The following is a 15,448-nucleotide window of genomic DNA, read 5'->3' on the forward strand; positions in this document are numbered from 1 at the left end:
TTGTTTCTTTCTAAAGTTACAGCATTTCGTGTGTGAAATAAAAATTGTGACTATCTTGGTGGCGTCGCAAGCGCGAGATGCTTGGGCTTTTGCGTCGCGACGGAGAAACGCTATTCTAAAACTCTCTTGCGTCGCGGGCGCTAATACAAGCGCTAAATTTAGCGCTAGCGTGCGCCAAAATTGCGTACGTTGTTCTAAAACTCTCTATTAAATAAACGAGGTAATACTTTGGCAGGCGCTGTTTTGCGTCCGTTATGCTACGTGTTAACGTAATTGTTAAGAATTGTATCTTACTCCTGTGGGTATTCAGATATCCCATTTTGTTGTAAGAGTCGTATCTTCAGTGTTTAAGCAACGTACAATCTCCAGCCCCAAAATTTAATAACTAAAATATTGCAGCAATGAGCGTACACTATCAGTTGCGTGTATTTTTTGTTTTCAGATATTTTGGAAAATACAGCGTACAAAACTGAGAAACAGAATGCCACAGATAAAGTTGTGGTTGCGTATCATAACTGTGTGAATACCTGTAAGTTGGTAGACTTTACTGAAAATTGTGCTTTCTAAATAAGTTGATTTTTCGTTCTGTTAGTTCCAAATGTGTATGGTGCAATGAGATGTGACAACGCTTTAGAAGCTTCTTGCAACAAAACCTATTAATTGTGCTCACGCTTTGATATAGCATTTTTATACTCTCTATGATATTTTGGTAAGATCATCAAGTATAGTTTTTTGGCCAATATTTGCTTTCGTCTGCAAATTTAGGGCCTGAAAAAGCCCGAAGACGCAAAGGTAGAGCCAGAATTGCCATTTTTTGCAAATAGTCAGGATGTCTTGTCCCTTATTAACTGAACACGTCCTGAAGTTAGGCCTCACTGCTGGTTGTTTAGTTGTAACCTGGCATCTTCGCTCCTAAATTGTCAAGCAAGTACCAGAGTTAGACTTCTCTTCTGGTTGTTCTAATTTCATGTTGCAATTTTGAGCCAAAACTGCCAAACAAGTGCCATATTTAGTATTCACTGCTTTTTTTTTGTTCATAGCGGTATACTTGTAGAACATGATGGTAAACTTGAGACTACCTCAGTCTTAGGTTCGCCATCATGTTAAACTTACACCAGCTCACCTGCTCTGATGATTTTTTTGTTAAATAAAATACTGTACCAGTAGCGCCAGAGCAATACCGTACTAGGCTCATGCTAGGCCCCTAGGATTGCCAAGCATGTGCACAGTTAGGCCTTTCTCTTGCGTGCTGCCTGTATTTGCACCGGAGCAATACCATCTTCCAAGCAGAAATTTCATCATCAATAATAGATACTTTTTATAGCCTTGCATCACCCCATTAACAAGTAGCAAAACAGCAAACATCATTAGAATTATTTTTGCCTTCTCATACTTACAATGGCTGCATTGTGTCAGTGTCGTGTTATAAAATTTTTAGCAACGCAATATTTACAACTGGGGTTAGCAGCATTTTAGCCAGAATCAGATTACCTGAAACGTGAGAAAAAACACATGTAAAATCCTTTCAATACTGCACTATTCACTATAATAAACTCATTGTAATTTATTTGGCACTCTAAGATGTCTCGTGTTACAAAACCATCTCAATTAGTTTTGTTTTGACAAGAACTATTATTTTAAACTTATGATTTGAGGCGATTTGATGATAAGTGACATCGAAAAGCCTAAGAAAAGCGTACAAGTCCATATCCTTTGTGAAGCAATAGATATAATCAAATAATGTTTCTTTTATGCAGCAATTCACGAGGCCATTCAGTTTCGTGCTTTGGAAACTATTCTGGAGAGCGTTGGTGGTCAGTATTGGCCAATTTGGCCACGCCTTCGAGATGAAAGCGTCGTACCTTGCTGGCAGGACCTCTACACCAAAATTCACAATGAGATAAGCTTCAATTTGCTGTTGATTGTAGGTGTCTTTGAAGATCCAACGAACGTCACGAACAATGTATTGTCCGTAAGTTTGTGCAGTGCAGTTTCTGAGTACTCAAACTCGAGGAATACTATTCTGCAGTACATAACAATTCCTTATATACTGGTGCGTTTTATCGCAGAGCTCTGGCGGATGAACAAGCAGCTTTGATACCACGATCTAGCACATCATCGGACGCCGCATAGTTTTTTGCTTTGTTTTTATACTCAACATGCATGCTAAGATATAAAGTTTTCTCACTCCTTAAAGTCACTCTATTTACCTCACTTGAATCTTGATATGAGCTACTTCGTTTCACCTGAAGTCCTGGCGCGGCCGGTGCTATGAAGTGATGGAGCCAAGCAGACTGCGTCAAAAGCGCCCGATCATTGTGCTCGTCATGTTTATCCACGTCTTCTATAATCGGTGATATACAATCTATAATCGGAGATGGCCCAGTGTCTTCCGTTTTAGACGTTGCTTGATTGGTCCCTGTACCTCGTTGCGTCGGCTGCGTCTGGACTTAAGCTGAAATGAAGTATAGGAGGAGCAGATAGCAAAAATGAAAGACGTTTACAACTCCCTACAATGCGGAATTAGAGCGCAGCTCTTGAGGAGGAGGGGATTATACGGAGAGGAAGGTATGCTCCTCCTCCTCCGTACCCTCTCCTCCTCCCCTCCACCCCCTCCCCTCCTTCTCTCCTTTTTCTCCCTTCTCCTATCCTCCTCCTCCTCTCAATTTCCTCCCCTCCTCCTTCCCCCGTCCCTCCTCCTTCGTGATGTCACTCGTGACCGTCGTGACATCACTCGTGAAGGTATCGTGAAAGTCGTGACCTTCACGTGACCTACACTGTGAAGGTCGTGACCTTCGTCGTGAGTTTAGAAGTAACCTTCGTGACGTCACTTGTGACGTCACTCGCGACTTCAGTAAACCTCGTGACGTCATATGTGACGTCACGTGTGACGCCATAATGGGAAACGTCGCATAATGCAACGCACGGTTCTGAGTGACGTCGCTCGTGACCCTAGTGACCCTCATAACTTCACTCGGGACCCTCGTAACGTTACAGGTGATGTCACGTGTGACGTCATTATGAAGAACTTCCCATAATTCAACGCGCGGTTACGCTGACTGCGACGCTGACGCCGCTCAAGCCGGAAACGGCCGCCTAAGAGCTACGCTCTAAAAAGTGTTGACTGACTTCCTTACATAAATGTTTTGGGTTAATTGAATTTAAGGGTCAGCATCTTTCAATGCTATGACTGAGTGTGAGGAGCTATCTTAATTTTTAGCCATTAATTGTTCTCCGGCTAGAAAATAACTCGAAGGGCTGATGAAGCCATTAAAAACAAACTGAGAGGAGGTTGGTTTCCCATATGCCCCGTTTCTCCCTAGGCTGACAGTGCGGTGGAAGCTACGTGCTCGTGGGACCAGTCGTTCGCCGATCTTTCGCCATGTGATCTCGCTCCCGCCCATTGCCACGCGCAGAAAGAGCGAGAGGGAGAGGTCAGGTGATAAAAAGGAAGCTGCTCACTGGTCCGGCGAGCGCGTAGCTCTCACCGCGCTCTCAGCTTAGGGGCTAACGAAGTATCTCGAAACACATTCACAGTTATCCTACCCGCGGAGCTGAATGTTGGGAAGTGGTCACACAGAGAACAAACTACGGCACACAAACGCTGAAATACGCTGTTCCTGAATTACTTAATCTGTATTTATTGGAATAAGTTGTCGCTGAGTGGAAGTAAGGTCACCCTTTTTGCGTTGATGCGAAGTGCAGTTACTCTCTTTACTAGTGTTCGTGTTTAGTTTTATTACTGTGGGCTTATTTGTTTGCCTGCCATGCCCAATATGTCAACAACGTAATAATCTAACGTCTTGTGCTTATAATGTTGTGACAGCGATGAGTGTTTGTCATTTGTGTTTCTATTTTGATTACTCTACTATTTCCTCACTCTGTTGCTGCTGCTGTAGTCGGTCAGGAGCCCGTCAAGCTGTATCACACAGCTTTTGTTCCTGACCGCGTCCAGCACACTTATGGTGAAAAGAAACATTATTATTATTATTATTAAAGCTCTGTGCCCCCCGAGTTTGATTGTCACACTTGAATTAAAACCAGGTAAAAGTAAATCGCGATTATTTTAGGTGTTCGAGCAGAAATTGCCGCCACACATGCGGGGTTTTCAACGGCCGCCTATTATCTGTGAAAACGTTATTAAAAGCACCGTGACTTTCTTGTCGGCATTTTTCGAGCAACTTACAGTCGAGGAAGAGTTATGTGATGCTGCCGATGACGTCCCTTTCGCAAGTTTTCTATTATCTTGCTTTCCTGTCTTGGGCTGAGAGCGCAGCAGCAACAAAATTTTAATTGGCGATCACATTTCTCACCCTAAAATAAAAATAAAAATAGATTACACAATACATTCTAGGTTGCTATACATCGTAAAAAGTTTCAAGCATTTTAGAAAAAAAAAAACATAACTGCAGTTTTCATGCAACGTTGAGGTGTCACGTAATTTAAAGCCTTTTTGTCTTCAGGGGTGTTCGTAGTTTCGGTAATTTTGTTTTTATTTGATGCGAAAATGTCTTCTAGAGCTTTTGTTATCACATTTATATCTCTATTTAGCACGCTTTCGGAGAGTAGTATTGAGCTAACCAGTCGGCAACATCCGGCGCACTGTTTTTCGGGGTTGCAAGATTCCTCCTATGAACACCAACGATGCAAACCCGCGCGACCAGAGCAGTCCCTATGTCCTGACGCCAATATACTTCGCATTGCCAGCATGTAGTTGTTCGTTACAGGTCGTAATTTATAGGTCACATGGTAGCATGTGTTGTGTATCTATCACTGGTGGCTTTGTAAAGGCTTGAGTCTGATATTTTCTCAAATTTTCCTGGAAGCGTTCACAAGATCCGTTTAATTCTTTGATCTTGGTATTTTGTTGCTGGTAACGGACGTTTTCAGCAACCTTAACTTTTTTTTTATAATTTAACTTACGTTGAAACTTCGCGTAGCGAAAATGCTTGAATCAAAAATAGATTTCTAATGATATGACACAATTTCGAGCATGTCTTTGGATAATATTTTGTTTTTGTTTATTTTGAAATACTCCCACCTTTTACAAGGTTATAGCAGGGTTGAGACACAAAAGAACATCGGCCTCAATACGAAAGTGAGGTTGATAGGGCCTCCGCACATACAACATATACAACGGTATAAAAGCACCATTTCAATATGATCGGTACACTTAAGAGTAAATGCAGAAAGGACAACATAAACATCGAACATATTTAACAATATGCTCTAAATCTCACGTATGAGGTTTCCTTGCTCGAACTCTCTGACACTTCCTGGGAATCTATTCAAATTTCAATACAGTTGGGAAAAATATTATCTTGAACAGTCCAGTTAAAAAGAAGTAAGGGGCAATGTTGAGGCGATGGCATTTTCTAAACTCTCAGAAAAAAGGGTGTATTCTTACATTCTTTGTCCTACGTAAGACGCCCCAAAACTTCAGTTCGACTTACAGCGCACAGACGTCTAACCGACGGTACAAACTTGCACGAGAGTCTTGATAGATGCGGAGTACAACTTATTAAAAACACTAATGTACCTGTTCCTGGCCGAAAAAAAAAAGTTTTTTCGAGCTTTACACAAAAACCTCTGTTTTTTCTTTCCGTTATTTTTGAAACGTACTTTAGCAGTTTAATAAGTTATATCGTACCGTTATCAAGCCCCTCGTAAAATTTGAGGCCCTCTGTTTTACTATAGTGCGCTGTATGTCGAGCTTAAAGAGGCACTCACGCATCGAAATCATATTTTTTTTTACTATCCGAAACGATTGAAAACGATGCCGGGAAATTACACTAGAAATTGGAAACTTGGGAATTCAGTATTTGTGATTTCCAAATGCAGAATTTCCAAATGCAGAATTCGAAGTTCCCGCGCGATCTGCGCCGGTGCGTTGACGTCAAATATTGCGGAGTCCTGAGAGTCGACTTTCTTTCACAACTTCGTGCTTTTGCTACCGCGACCCGAAGCGAGGAGGAAAGGAGCGGGAGAATAAGGGCTACGGCAGACCGAGAAAAACCGGTTTTATCCCGTCGGTGCCGCCTGCCAAGGCGGCATGTTTTCCGAGGGAGGGTACAATTCCAGAAGGTGGCATCACACCGGACTCGGAGTTCGGTATTTCAAAAAGATGGGCCGTAGTGCGTTCGCAATTGCGTTAAAAACATGTTTTACGATTGCCGTTAATAATGTTATATAAATGTCACGTATAAAGCTTCCAAATTTTATGATTTTTGACGTCACGAATCAAAAGGAGCGAAAAGGCGAGGAGCGGGAGAGGAAAAAGCCAAAAATAAAAAAAGGCGGGCGCGCGCGTGGTAATATTTTTTTTTTCTTTTTGCGACGAGGTTTTTTTGTTTGTTTATGACTACAACTTGCATCGTTTTAGACAATAAAAAAAGATACGACCCTTGGGGTGTCAATGCCCCTTTGAAGGGCCCTGCAATCATATTTAAGCGTCTACCTTTTTTGCCGTTTCCACATCTCTTGGGGTTCGGGCAAGCCAGCGGGCACGGAGAGAGTAACTAAATATCAGTGCGTCATATTTTAACCGGACGACGCGGAAACCTCCTCCCCTTACGGGGACGACCCACGGTGCCGAAAGCACGCGACATGTGACGTTTTTCGTCCTGGCCTTACTACTGGTCAGAGCCGCTAAAAGATTTCTTTTTAGTTGAAATACAAAATATAAGTTACGCGAGCAGTTTCAGTTAGTTATGAAAGCAGTTTTTCTTCAGTATTTTAAATGAGAAAAGAAACAAATGCAGTTTACAAAGTACGGAAACAAGGAACGACGCGTCGACATATTCGCCACCAAGCGGTGGAAAAGGTGGCGGATACTAGAAAGGGGTGGTGGGATCCCGGATGTACGCCGCGGCGCTGCGGTCGAGGATCCAACCGGTTTCGAGCGTTCCGAAGGCCTTCGGTGGCTTCGGCGAGCAGGTTCGGCGGTGTGGCAGCGCGAAGTAGCTCCCGTTCTGAACTGATCTTCACCCCGTATTTGCTGTCGTTTCTGGCCAATGAAGTGTCGTGGCGAATTAGTGTTTAATCGCGCAACAAATGCAATGAGAGCCGCCTTGGCCTGCCCGCTTCATACAGCCTATCCAGAACATGCTTTAGTGGCGCCCTCTCGAGCCATCGACACGGAGTGCGGCAGCCGTGAGCGCTCGCTGAGCTCACTACCCCTCCTCTAGTACACGACCACTCAAGCAACCAAGGACGTCATGAAGGAAGTTATTTTTTGCTGGTTTTTTGTAATTTTAATTTGCCTATAACTTCTAAAATAAAGCGAAATTTGAAAAAAAAAAGATAAAAGTTTTATTAAGTTCCTACGTTCCGTGCGTTCAGGTTCGGTGCAAATGAAAAATCACTAAAGAAGTCCTTGCAGGGCCTCTTTAAGTTTTGGGGTACATAATAGGGGACAAAAAGATGTAAGACGACACCCTTCGTTTTTTAGAGTGTACTTGAACGGGATTCCTTAAATGACAAGTAACGGGAAAATGGGATGCAAGTATCATTCCTTGCGATCTGATATAACATTTTTGAGCGGACTGCGACTCGCCTAGGCGAGAGCAGCTGAAGGCTTAGCTGTTCGTTTTCATATGACGGGGGAAAACCACGACCATACTCACAACGAATGAAACGTATTGCACGTCTCTGGACGGCTTCCAGTTTATTTAGGTCACATATCCTGTGAGGATGCCAAACGACAGAGCAGTATTGAAGAAGTAGTTGGGCTAATGCGCTGTATGCTAACAACTTTGTTTGTTTAGATGTAGGACCTAGTGTTCTCCTAAGGTACTCAGGCGCCGTAATGCCTTAGAGCAACTTATATGAAAATGTTTCGTCCAGCTTAAATTGGGAGTTAACGTCACGCCCAATACCTTGTACTCAAACATTAGATTAAGATTTTTATATAAAAAATAATCACATGACAATGAAGTTTATTTTTTGGTAAATTACATAAATACAGTTTTGCAAAAAATAACTTTCATTTGCGAGTCATGGCTCTAGGAGCAGAACCGCCCAAAACACCGTTGAAGCAAAATCGGGTCACTGACTGAGACAATTTCCCTATATAAGTTACAATCATCCGCGTAAATGCGGATTTTATCAGGTATATTTTAACTACAGAAATAATGTGTAACAAAAAATAATGGTCCCAGAACCGAGCCCTGGGGTCACTTGAGACAAATACTTATGAAGTTATTTATTACATTTAAGGTAAAATTATTTTTTCATTTCGTGCCTTGTCATTTGCCGCGGACAAGAGGGCTATTTTGAACGAAGGGTTATAGGGAGCTTTATCTAGAGTATGGTTTTCTATTTATTTTCAGCGAATATATAGAGCAGTAAAATAAAACATTTGTTCAGGTATACAATTAAAACGACATGTCATCTGCTTTCTTGCTTTTTTTTTTAAATTTACTAAGTTTGTTAAAGTGATGCTAATTTTATTTTTGCAGACATTGGCTCAGACACGTGATGCTCCATTTATTTTTGCTGGCCATCTTTATGACGTCAGAAATGGGCTGATAGCGTATATGACGTAGTCTTAGCTCCATTTACGTCGCTTTGTCCACGTTCAGAAAAAAGTTGTCCGGATTGTTTATGATATATACTTTAAGCGGCGCTTTTATTATAGGTATTAATATATAAGGAAAATGTTTTCACTTTCACTACTTTATAAAAGGAGGACTGTTCGAGATTTAATTTTTCTGCACTAGGTTGCAAATGGCGTAGTTGATTCGGCGCAATTTCTTGCGAAAGTGAACTTCCATATTCCAATCCGAGTAACCAGACACTTTGTTTTTATGATCGCTCGCCATGTAATACCTCACCTCTCTTACGGATTATGCCATTATATAATATCTTCGCTTCACCCCACCTTGACCTATCTGCAACCATCTCTATGTACCGTCACGATCTGAATGATATTATCTTAGCCCCTTAGCATTGTGTTTGTGTTAGATGTTTTATCTTTTTAGTAAGCGTGTTTAGAGCCTATGAATTTGCTTGCTGATTTTGTTTGTTTGTTTCGGTGCACCAACGAGAAGACCAATGTGGTTGTTTTTTGGGCACCCAGAAATAAAGATTATTATTATTATTGTTATTATTATACCGTTTGGTGACATTTGACTCCCTGGCTGAAGTCAGAAAAAAACAACATTTATTTCCTACGTTTTCTAGACGTGTATTTCAAAACTTCATCGATGTTATTTCAGCGTCTTCATCCGGTATGTGTGTTGCTCTACTAAGGACCGCCGATATACCAGCTCGCATAAACCAGCTTTTTAGGCCCGATATTTAGATGTTTTATCAATACATAAAAAGAATAAATGAAAAGCAATATTTGATTTAATCAAATATTTTATTATCTTTTTTAATATCAGGTTTAAAAATCATGTATTCGACGCGATAGCAAACCTAAAAAACGAAAATACTAAGGTCTTACAAAACGTAAATTAAATAACTTATGGGTAATCGAATGAGTACCCTCTATGAATTTAAAAGGAGTAAAGTATTGTTTAGTTTGACGGATCAAATCGAAAAAAATTAAAATAACCTTTCACTGCTTTTTAATTCATCGTATTATATTTTCTTGCTGTTCTCCCTGCTCACAGATAGGCAGGCCGGAGTTTGGAAGCGCTGCACAAGACATTATGGGAGTGTCCGAGAAAACTAAACTCACTCCTGAACAAAGAGCTTACTTGGAGCTCATGGGCTCAAGCATCAAAACTTTCTCCCCGAGAAGAACAAACGAGGATATTTTAATTATTATGCAAGACATTATATGGTTCGAGGGTAACATTACAAAGGTGAAATGAAATATTCAACTTAGTTTAGAGTTTTAGTTTATATCCATTAATAAAGAGTAGCAACTTTAGTGGTGACGTCGTTGCCTCTTGAAACCACCTAAACCTGACTTGATAAAGATGGCGAAAAATCTATTAAATTGCGTTTGTGTACAACCGTAGAACTGAACAATCGAAAAAAGGTACGAAAACAAACAAGTCGCTTCTATATCCTTTACGCGCATGAGTCTTAACAAGACAAAAGTCAGTAGTTTTTACTCACAAAAGAGCTTTAAAGTGTTAAGTTAAAATTTAAAGCTGAACATGACACTATAGTCGGTTACAAGTCAAGAAGGTAGGAGAAGCTCCTCCCACAAGCGTGATGCGCCCGTTTCAAATACCTCCGCCAGTCGAAAGAAGAGTTCACTGGAAACGCTCCTTGTTCCGCTTCAATGGATAGATAATGGCCACAGAGTGGTGCCAACTTTTCTTCGACCCCCACCTCTTAAGAAAGCGACCTTTGTATTCATTGAAGGGGGAACCGATCCCCTGAAAGCAGCCTTCGTATCCATCGGAGGGGGAAGCTAATCTCCGAAAGTCGTATTTGTTTCCATCGGAGGGGAAAACTCTAATCTCTCTCTCGTGGCTTCCGGAATGCTAAGTCAAAGCCGAAAGACAAAGAAAATATGTACAGAAAGGCAAGACTCTCCTCGCGCGTTGGCAGCGACGTTTCGGAAACGATGGGCCGCTAATTGATGCGGAGGTGGCGGAGGGATATATGATTCCCCTTGAGGGGCATTTGCCGCTACCTTCTTAACCTGTAACCTGCTATGGTCTGTGCAATCTTGTTGAAATCCAGAGATAACCATCTTCTATAATCCTTGGTACTTCATCGGACTGTTACCTACTCCGCAACTAGAAACAGCCCCCTGTTTCTACTTGCGGAGTCCAATTTCAATAGCTAAGAACAATTAAAATCCATAAAATATTGTTTACACACAGGTACCGAAGTAAAATTTGTAATATTTTATACTTACACGTTTATTCCCGCGCAGATTCATCGGGAGGCAGAAAAAAAGTATGGAACTGGAATTCATTTCGTCAAAACGACGCTAAAGCAACTTTGCAATGTGTCTGAAGAGGTTAGTCTAAACATCCTCTTGAATGTGACGGTGCCAATCGTCTCATATATAATGTGCATAATATAATTGCTTTATTATGACCTGCAGAAATGATGTTTTTTGGCGATGAACACTGTGGAGTTACGACGTGGCTATATATTTGATGCTGATTAAGCTTAATAATCCAGTGACAAAATACTGAGTTCCAGACGATTTCGAAGTCATGAGAGAAGCTAAATTTGGTCAGTTCAGATTCGCCGTTTACATACCTGGCGACTTCTTGAAGTGCACACTCAAGTTAGGACGGACACTGGGAGTGATAGCTCTACCCTCCAATATTCGCACGTATCGTGTTCTCCCAGAACACATGGAATAGGAATTACGGCAACATCCATTTTTTTTAGAACTACATGACCGCGAAAACGTCTTTGGTTTGGAAACGGGACCTGCAAAAGGGCATAATGGCGTGAACCGCCAGGACTAGTGTCCCATTGCAGATGAAATCTTAGACTAAGGCTCTCTATTCAAACTTTATTTTATGCTAATCAAACGCTGTAATTTGAGATACATTAAAAACTCGACGAATAACCTTTGTCTAGAAGAAAAAAACAAAACATCATCATCAACTAAATGCAACGGCATAGAAACAGATTTATTAAAATTTTGACGACAGGTATTTGTTTTTTGCCGCGTAAAGCAACGTGCGAATGTCGAGAGAGAACGCTGGTGATTCATCTATTATGATACGTAGAGGCGATGAATTTACGAGGGTGAATAAACATTTATTCGCCTTCTCTCCGCAGAATTAATTTTAATCAAAGCCTTTCCAACCTGAAGCCTATCATGGAACGTTGCATAGGCAAAGTTTGACCGATTTGCAAACGATTTCACGCGTCACTCAACTTCACTGAGTCTATCCGATAAAATCACTGCACGTCCACGCTCAACGTTGTCATCAGTCATGGATGTGGATGGGCATGTGGCTTCTTTATGGTTCACAGTTGTGCGTCCTTTGAAATTCTGTATTTATTCTAACACAAAGTTTTCTTTTTGTGACAAAACACTTGTGTTAGAGCTTTTTTGTGACAAAACACTTGTGCTCTGCACAAGTGGGGTAGCCATTGTCTGTTGCAACGCAGTCAGAAGAGGTCTAACATGCTCAAACCTGCGCAGCAGTGACTGAAAATAAAAGCGACATTTTAAGAAAAGTCCCAATAAGACAGTGCATCTAACATAAGCCTTAAAGCAACCGAAGTGCGGGTATTCTTGGAATCACCTTGGTAACAACGCCAAAGTTAGATTGATAGTGTCTGATACTTTAACTGTCATGAGTTCAAACAAGAGCGTTTATTAACAACAGAACCAGCAGCAGTGAAGTGTATTAGCATTACCAATATTTATGCTGGTATAACTTCATGTAGTGCGCATTGATGGCGGCTGTCTATATTAGCCTCAAGTACATAATCATAAAATAACCTTGTCACCGCATTTGTGTAGGAGGGATGGGGGGGGGGGGGAGGGGGGAGCAGAAGAGGGGGTCGAGTTGCGAACACGATTTCAAGATTTCTTGGACGCCGTGAGCACTTAATGACTGCGCCCGATAGAGTATCTAGCTATCCCAACTATAATACGGTAAGTCAAAATATAGCTTTTGTATGTGTGAAAATATATCCTCGTCATCTAGCAAGATCAATGATGTCTTTAAACACTTATCAGACGCTTATTACATCACAATCAACGTCTCGTAATTTAAATGCTTTAATATGATTGCTGTTTGCTGTCAAGCTAAAATAAAAAAAAAAAGATAAAAAAAAATGCGGAGAGTATATATGCACTTGCTCCAACCTGTCTCTTCAGACTTATCGTTTTGCTTGCTGTGTTTTTATTAAAAATCGCGGAAGTCTTATTTTTCGTACAAACCAGAAGAGCATTGACCTTCACACGTTAGTTAGCTAAATTGAGCGTTAAAGCTATCTTGATTCCTGAAGCTAACGTGTTATATCATTGATGTAGCTCGATTGGAAGCTTTTCCTCGAGAAGATATTTGACGCAGTCGGTATCGAGCTTCACCCTGAAGAGCCAGTAGTCCTCGGCGACGAATTCTACATTAAAGAAATAATTCGATTTTTGAGTAAATCACGCAGGTAATTATTATATTTTTTTGTTAATTAGTGCTGTATAATTTACATTTAGCAGAATGAAGGATTGCAAATAAAATAGCCAAAGAAATGTAAATGACTGGGAGCGCTTTGAAACACCTTTGTTTCTTTAACTGATTGCGCTTCCCCAGAACATGAATATTAGTTGAGCCAGTACATCTCCTTTGCATGTTGCACATTCTTTGTATGAACCGGAACGTCTTTGTTACAAGCTGAATAGAGCAAGACGTTTGCCTTCGAAAAAACGTAGGTTCAGTATTTAAATCAAGCACATCTTATGAAACAAATATAAATAAAGTAAAAAGTCTTTTTTTTTTGTTTTTGTTTGGAGAAGTTAGCAGATTAAAAAAAAACCGTGGCAATAATTATTTTCTTGAGACGGTAAGATTTTAATAAAAATCAAGCCGTTTTAATTCTTTTTTAGGTAGTGTCCTGATACACACGCGTACTCGCCACTGCAAACGTGTTGCACACATTTTTTGTTGTTGTTGCTTATTACACATTAGCAATAGGTAGGAATTTGCTCAGTGCTTTGCATAACGGAGCTTCGCGTGTCAAAATAAATAAAATTAGACGTTTATTTTTAGACACCGCAAGGTCGGTCTGCCTTTGAAATATGGCGACAGTGGTTGACGGTGCAGCTGAGAAATTTAGCCCGTGTTGTACCAGGCTACTCTAGTGTCTTTATTTCTTCGATGTACGGTTGAATTTCATAAAAACATTTCAACTTAAAGCTTTGTGCATGGCGGTAAGAAATCCCAAACATTGGCTTTAAACATTTTCCAGTCAATTGGCTAACTTTTTGATGTTTAAATATAATGGTACAATTGCGAAACCAATGTTTACGCGGGATGAAAATGGTTTCAAAATGTCAAAAGTTTAGAGTGAACAATTTACTTTTTGTTCTAAAATAACTAAGAAATTTTATATAGTAACGTGGTGTAACAGCTGGCGTAGTCAAATTTTCAATCATAGTGAATTAGTCAAGATCTTAGTCAAAATTTGGCTACGATCAAGTGTAGTCGAATTTTCGTCGGAATTCTTTGAGCGCTTCGTTTTTGAGAGTTCCGCAACACCTGCCTCTGTATATATTTGTCATCACTGCTTGATTGCCCAGACCCTCATCTCAGGGTATGGTTGTAATTATTATGTCAGAGATTTTATGTGTCAAAAGCAGACTGTTGGTTTCATTTTAATCTCATAGACACAACTATTAAAGCTTTGACAGTCATAACGTTTTGGTACAGTAGGTTCACGTTATGTGCAAAAAATACAGGAGAGTGATCCGATTCGACGTGCTTATACTCACATTTTTAAATAATTTTGGATTATGAGCTTACAGACGCGGTACAATGGTTTAAGAAAGCAGTGCCACCATTGTTTGTCAATCGACAGCTTATGAATGAATATCGGTATTAATAAAGTTGTTTTACTTCTTCTTGGGAACTCATAGGCAAATGTGCACACACGTTGTTTTGGATTAAGGCCCCCTGTTTAATAACTGCGGAGTACTGATCATATTAGGTTGAAAGCGCATGTTCAACGGCATACTTCCAGCGAACTAGAGTGGTCTTTAGAAAAAACAACAACAACAAAAAAACACTTTACTATTTTGATTTTAGTGCGCTGTAAGGCCGCGGTGGTTTCAGATTGATACCTCTATCCGCTGCACTCTTAGACCACGTTTTTTTCTTTGGTGGCATCATTCTGAAACCACCATACCCTAAAGGGTTAACGTGAATCACGGAGTAGTGATACAGGGGCGCTTGCCAGTATGGTGCTCATCCCATCTATATCAAAACGGGAAGGGGCGGGGATTGAACCAGGATTCTTGTGTTCTGCAGCGCGAGCTTTGGCTTTAGGTTCTCCGGGCTGCGGCGCCATGAAACACTGAACCACTGAACCCCCCGCTTCGCGTGACATTCTGCTTCAGATCCACGGTGTATAACTACTTTATGTGGCGAGTGATACAGCGCTTCGCTCCCCTCGCCCTTCAAAAGTTCCGGGAGATGACCTTCGTTATGACCAGCCTCTCCACTGGTGCCAAGATGGACCATCCCCAGTGGATGCACTGCCTAAGCTACATCGCCGGATATTATGGCATTATGGACTATGCCGCCGGAAGGCTCTACGTGCAAAAAAAGTTCAGCGCAACCGCAAAGAAGGATGTAAGGTTTTGTCTTTTAAACATCATTCTACGCGCAATTAATTGAGTAACCTTGTGAACATAACTTGTCGCACAAATGATGAAAAAATATCCGTTTCTAAAATAGTAACAAACCCAGTAAGGATTGCAATCTATTGAGTATGATTATTCAATAGAAGAGCTATACGATTCGATTTCTCCTGAATAAGAAACGTGTTGTAAAATATTCCCGCA

General features: G+C 40.8%; 1 protein-coding gene across 1 annotated transcript in view; it reads left to right on the forward strand.

Moving 5' to 3' along the window:
* Positions 1-15,448, forward strand: part of LOC120848059 (neprilysin-1-like) — a 67,039-nt gene that overhangs the window by 24,729 nt on the left and 26,862 nt on the right. Inside the window, exons 5-10 of the mRNA XM_040219989.2 lie at positions 443-529; positions 1,758-1,972; positions 9,618-9,812; positions 10,844-10,930; positions 12,923-13,053; positions 15,002-15,236. Coding sequence (XP_040075923.2) covers positions 443-529; positions 1,758-1,972; positions 9,618-9,812; positions 10,844-10,930; positions 12,923-13,053; positions 15,002-15,236 — 950 coding nt within the window. The remainder of the gene's footprint in view (positions 1-442; positions 530-1,757; positions 1,973-9,617; positions 9,813-10,843; positions 10,931-12,922; positions 13,054-15,001; positions 15,237-15,448) is intronic.

This window comes from Ixodes scapularis, unplaced genomic scaffold, assembly GCF_016920785.2.
Source record: "Ixodes scapularis isolate PalLabHiFi unplaced genomic scaffold, ASM1692078v2 PGA_scaffold1__304_contigs__length_218370807, whole genome shotgun sequence".
Classification (NCBI taxonomy): Eukaryota; Metazoa; Arthropoda; class Arachnida; order Ixodida; family Ixodidae; genus Ixodes; species Ixodes scapularis.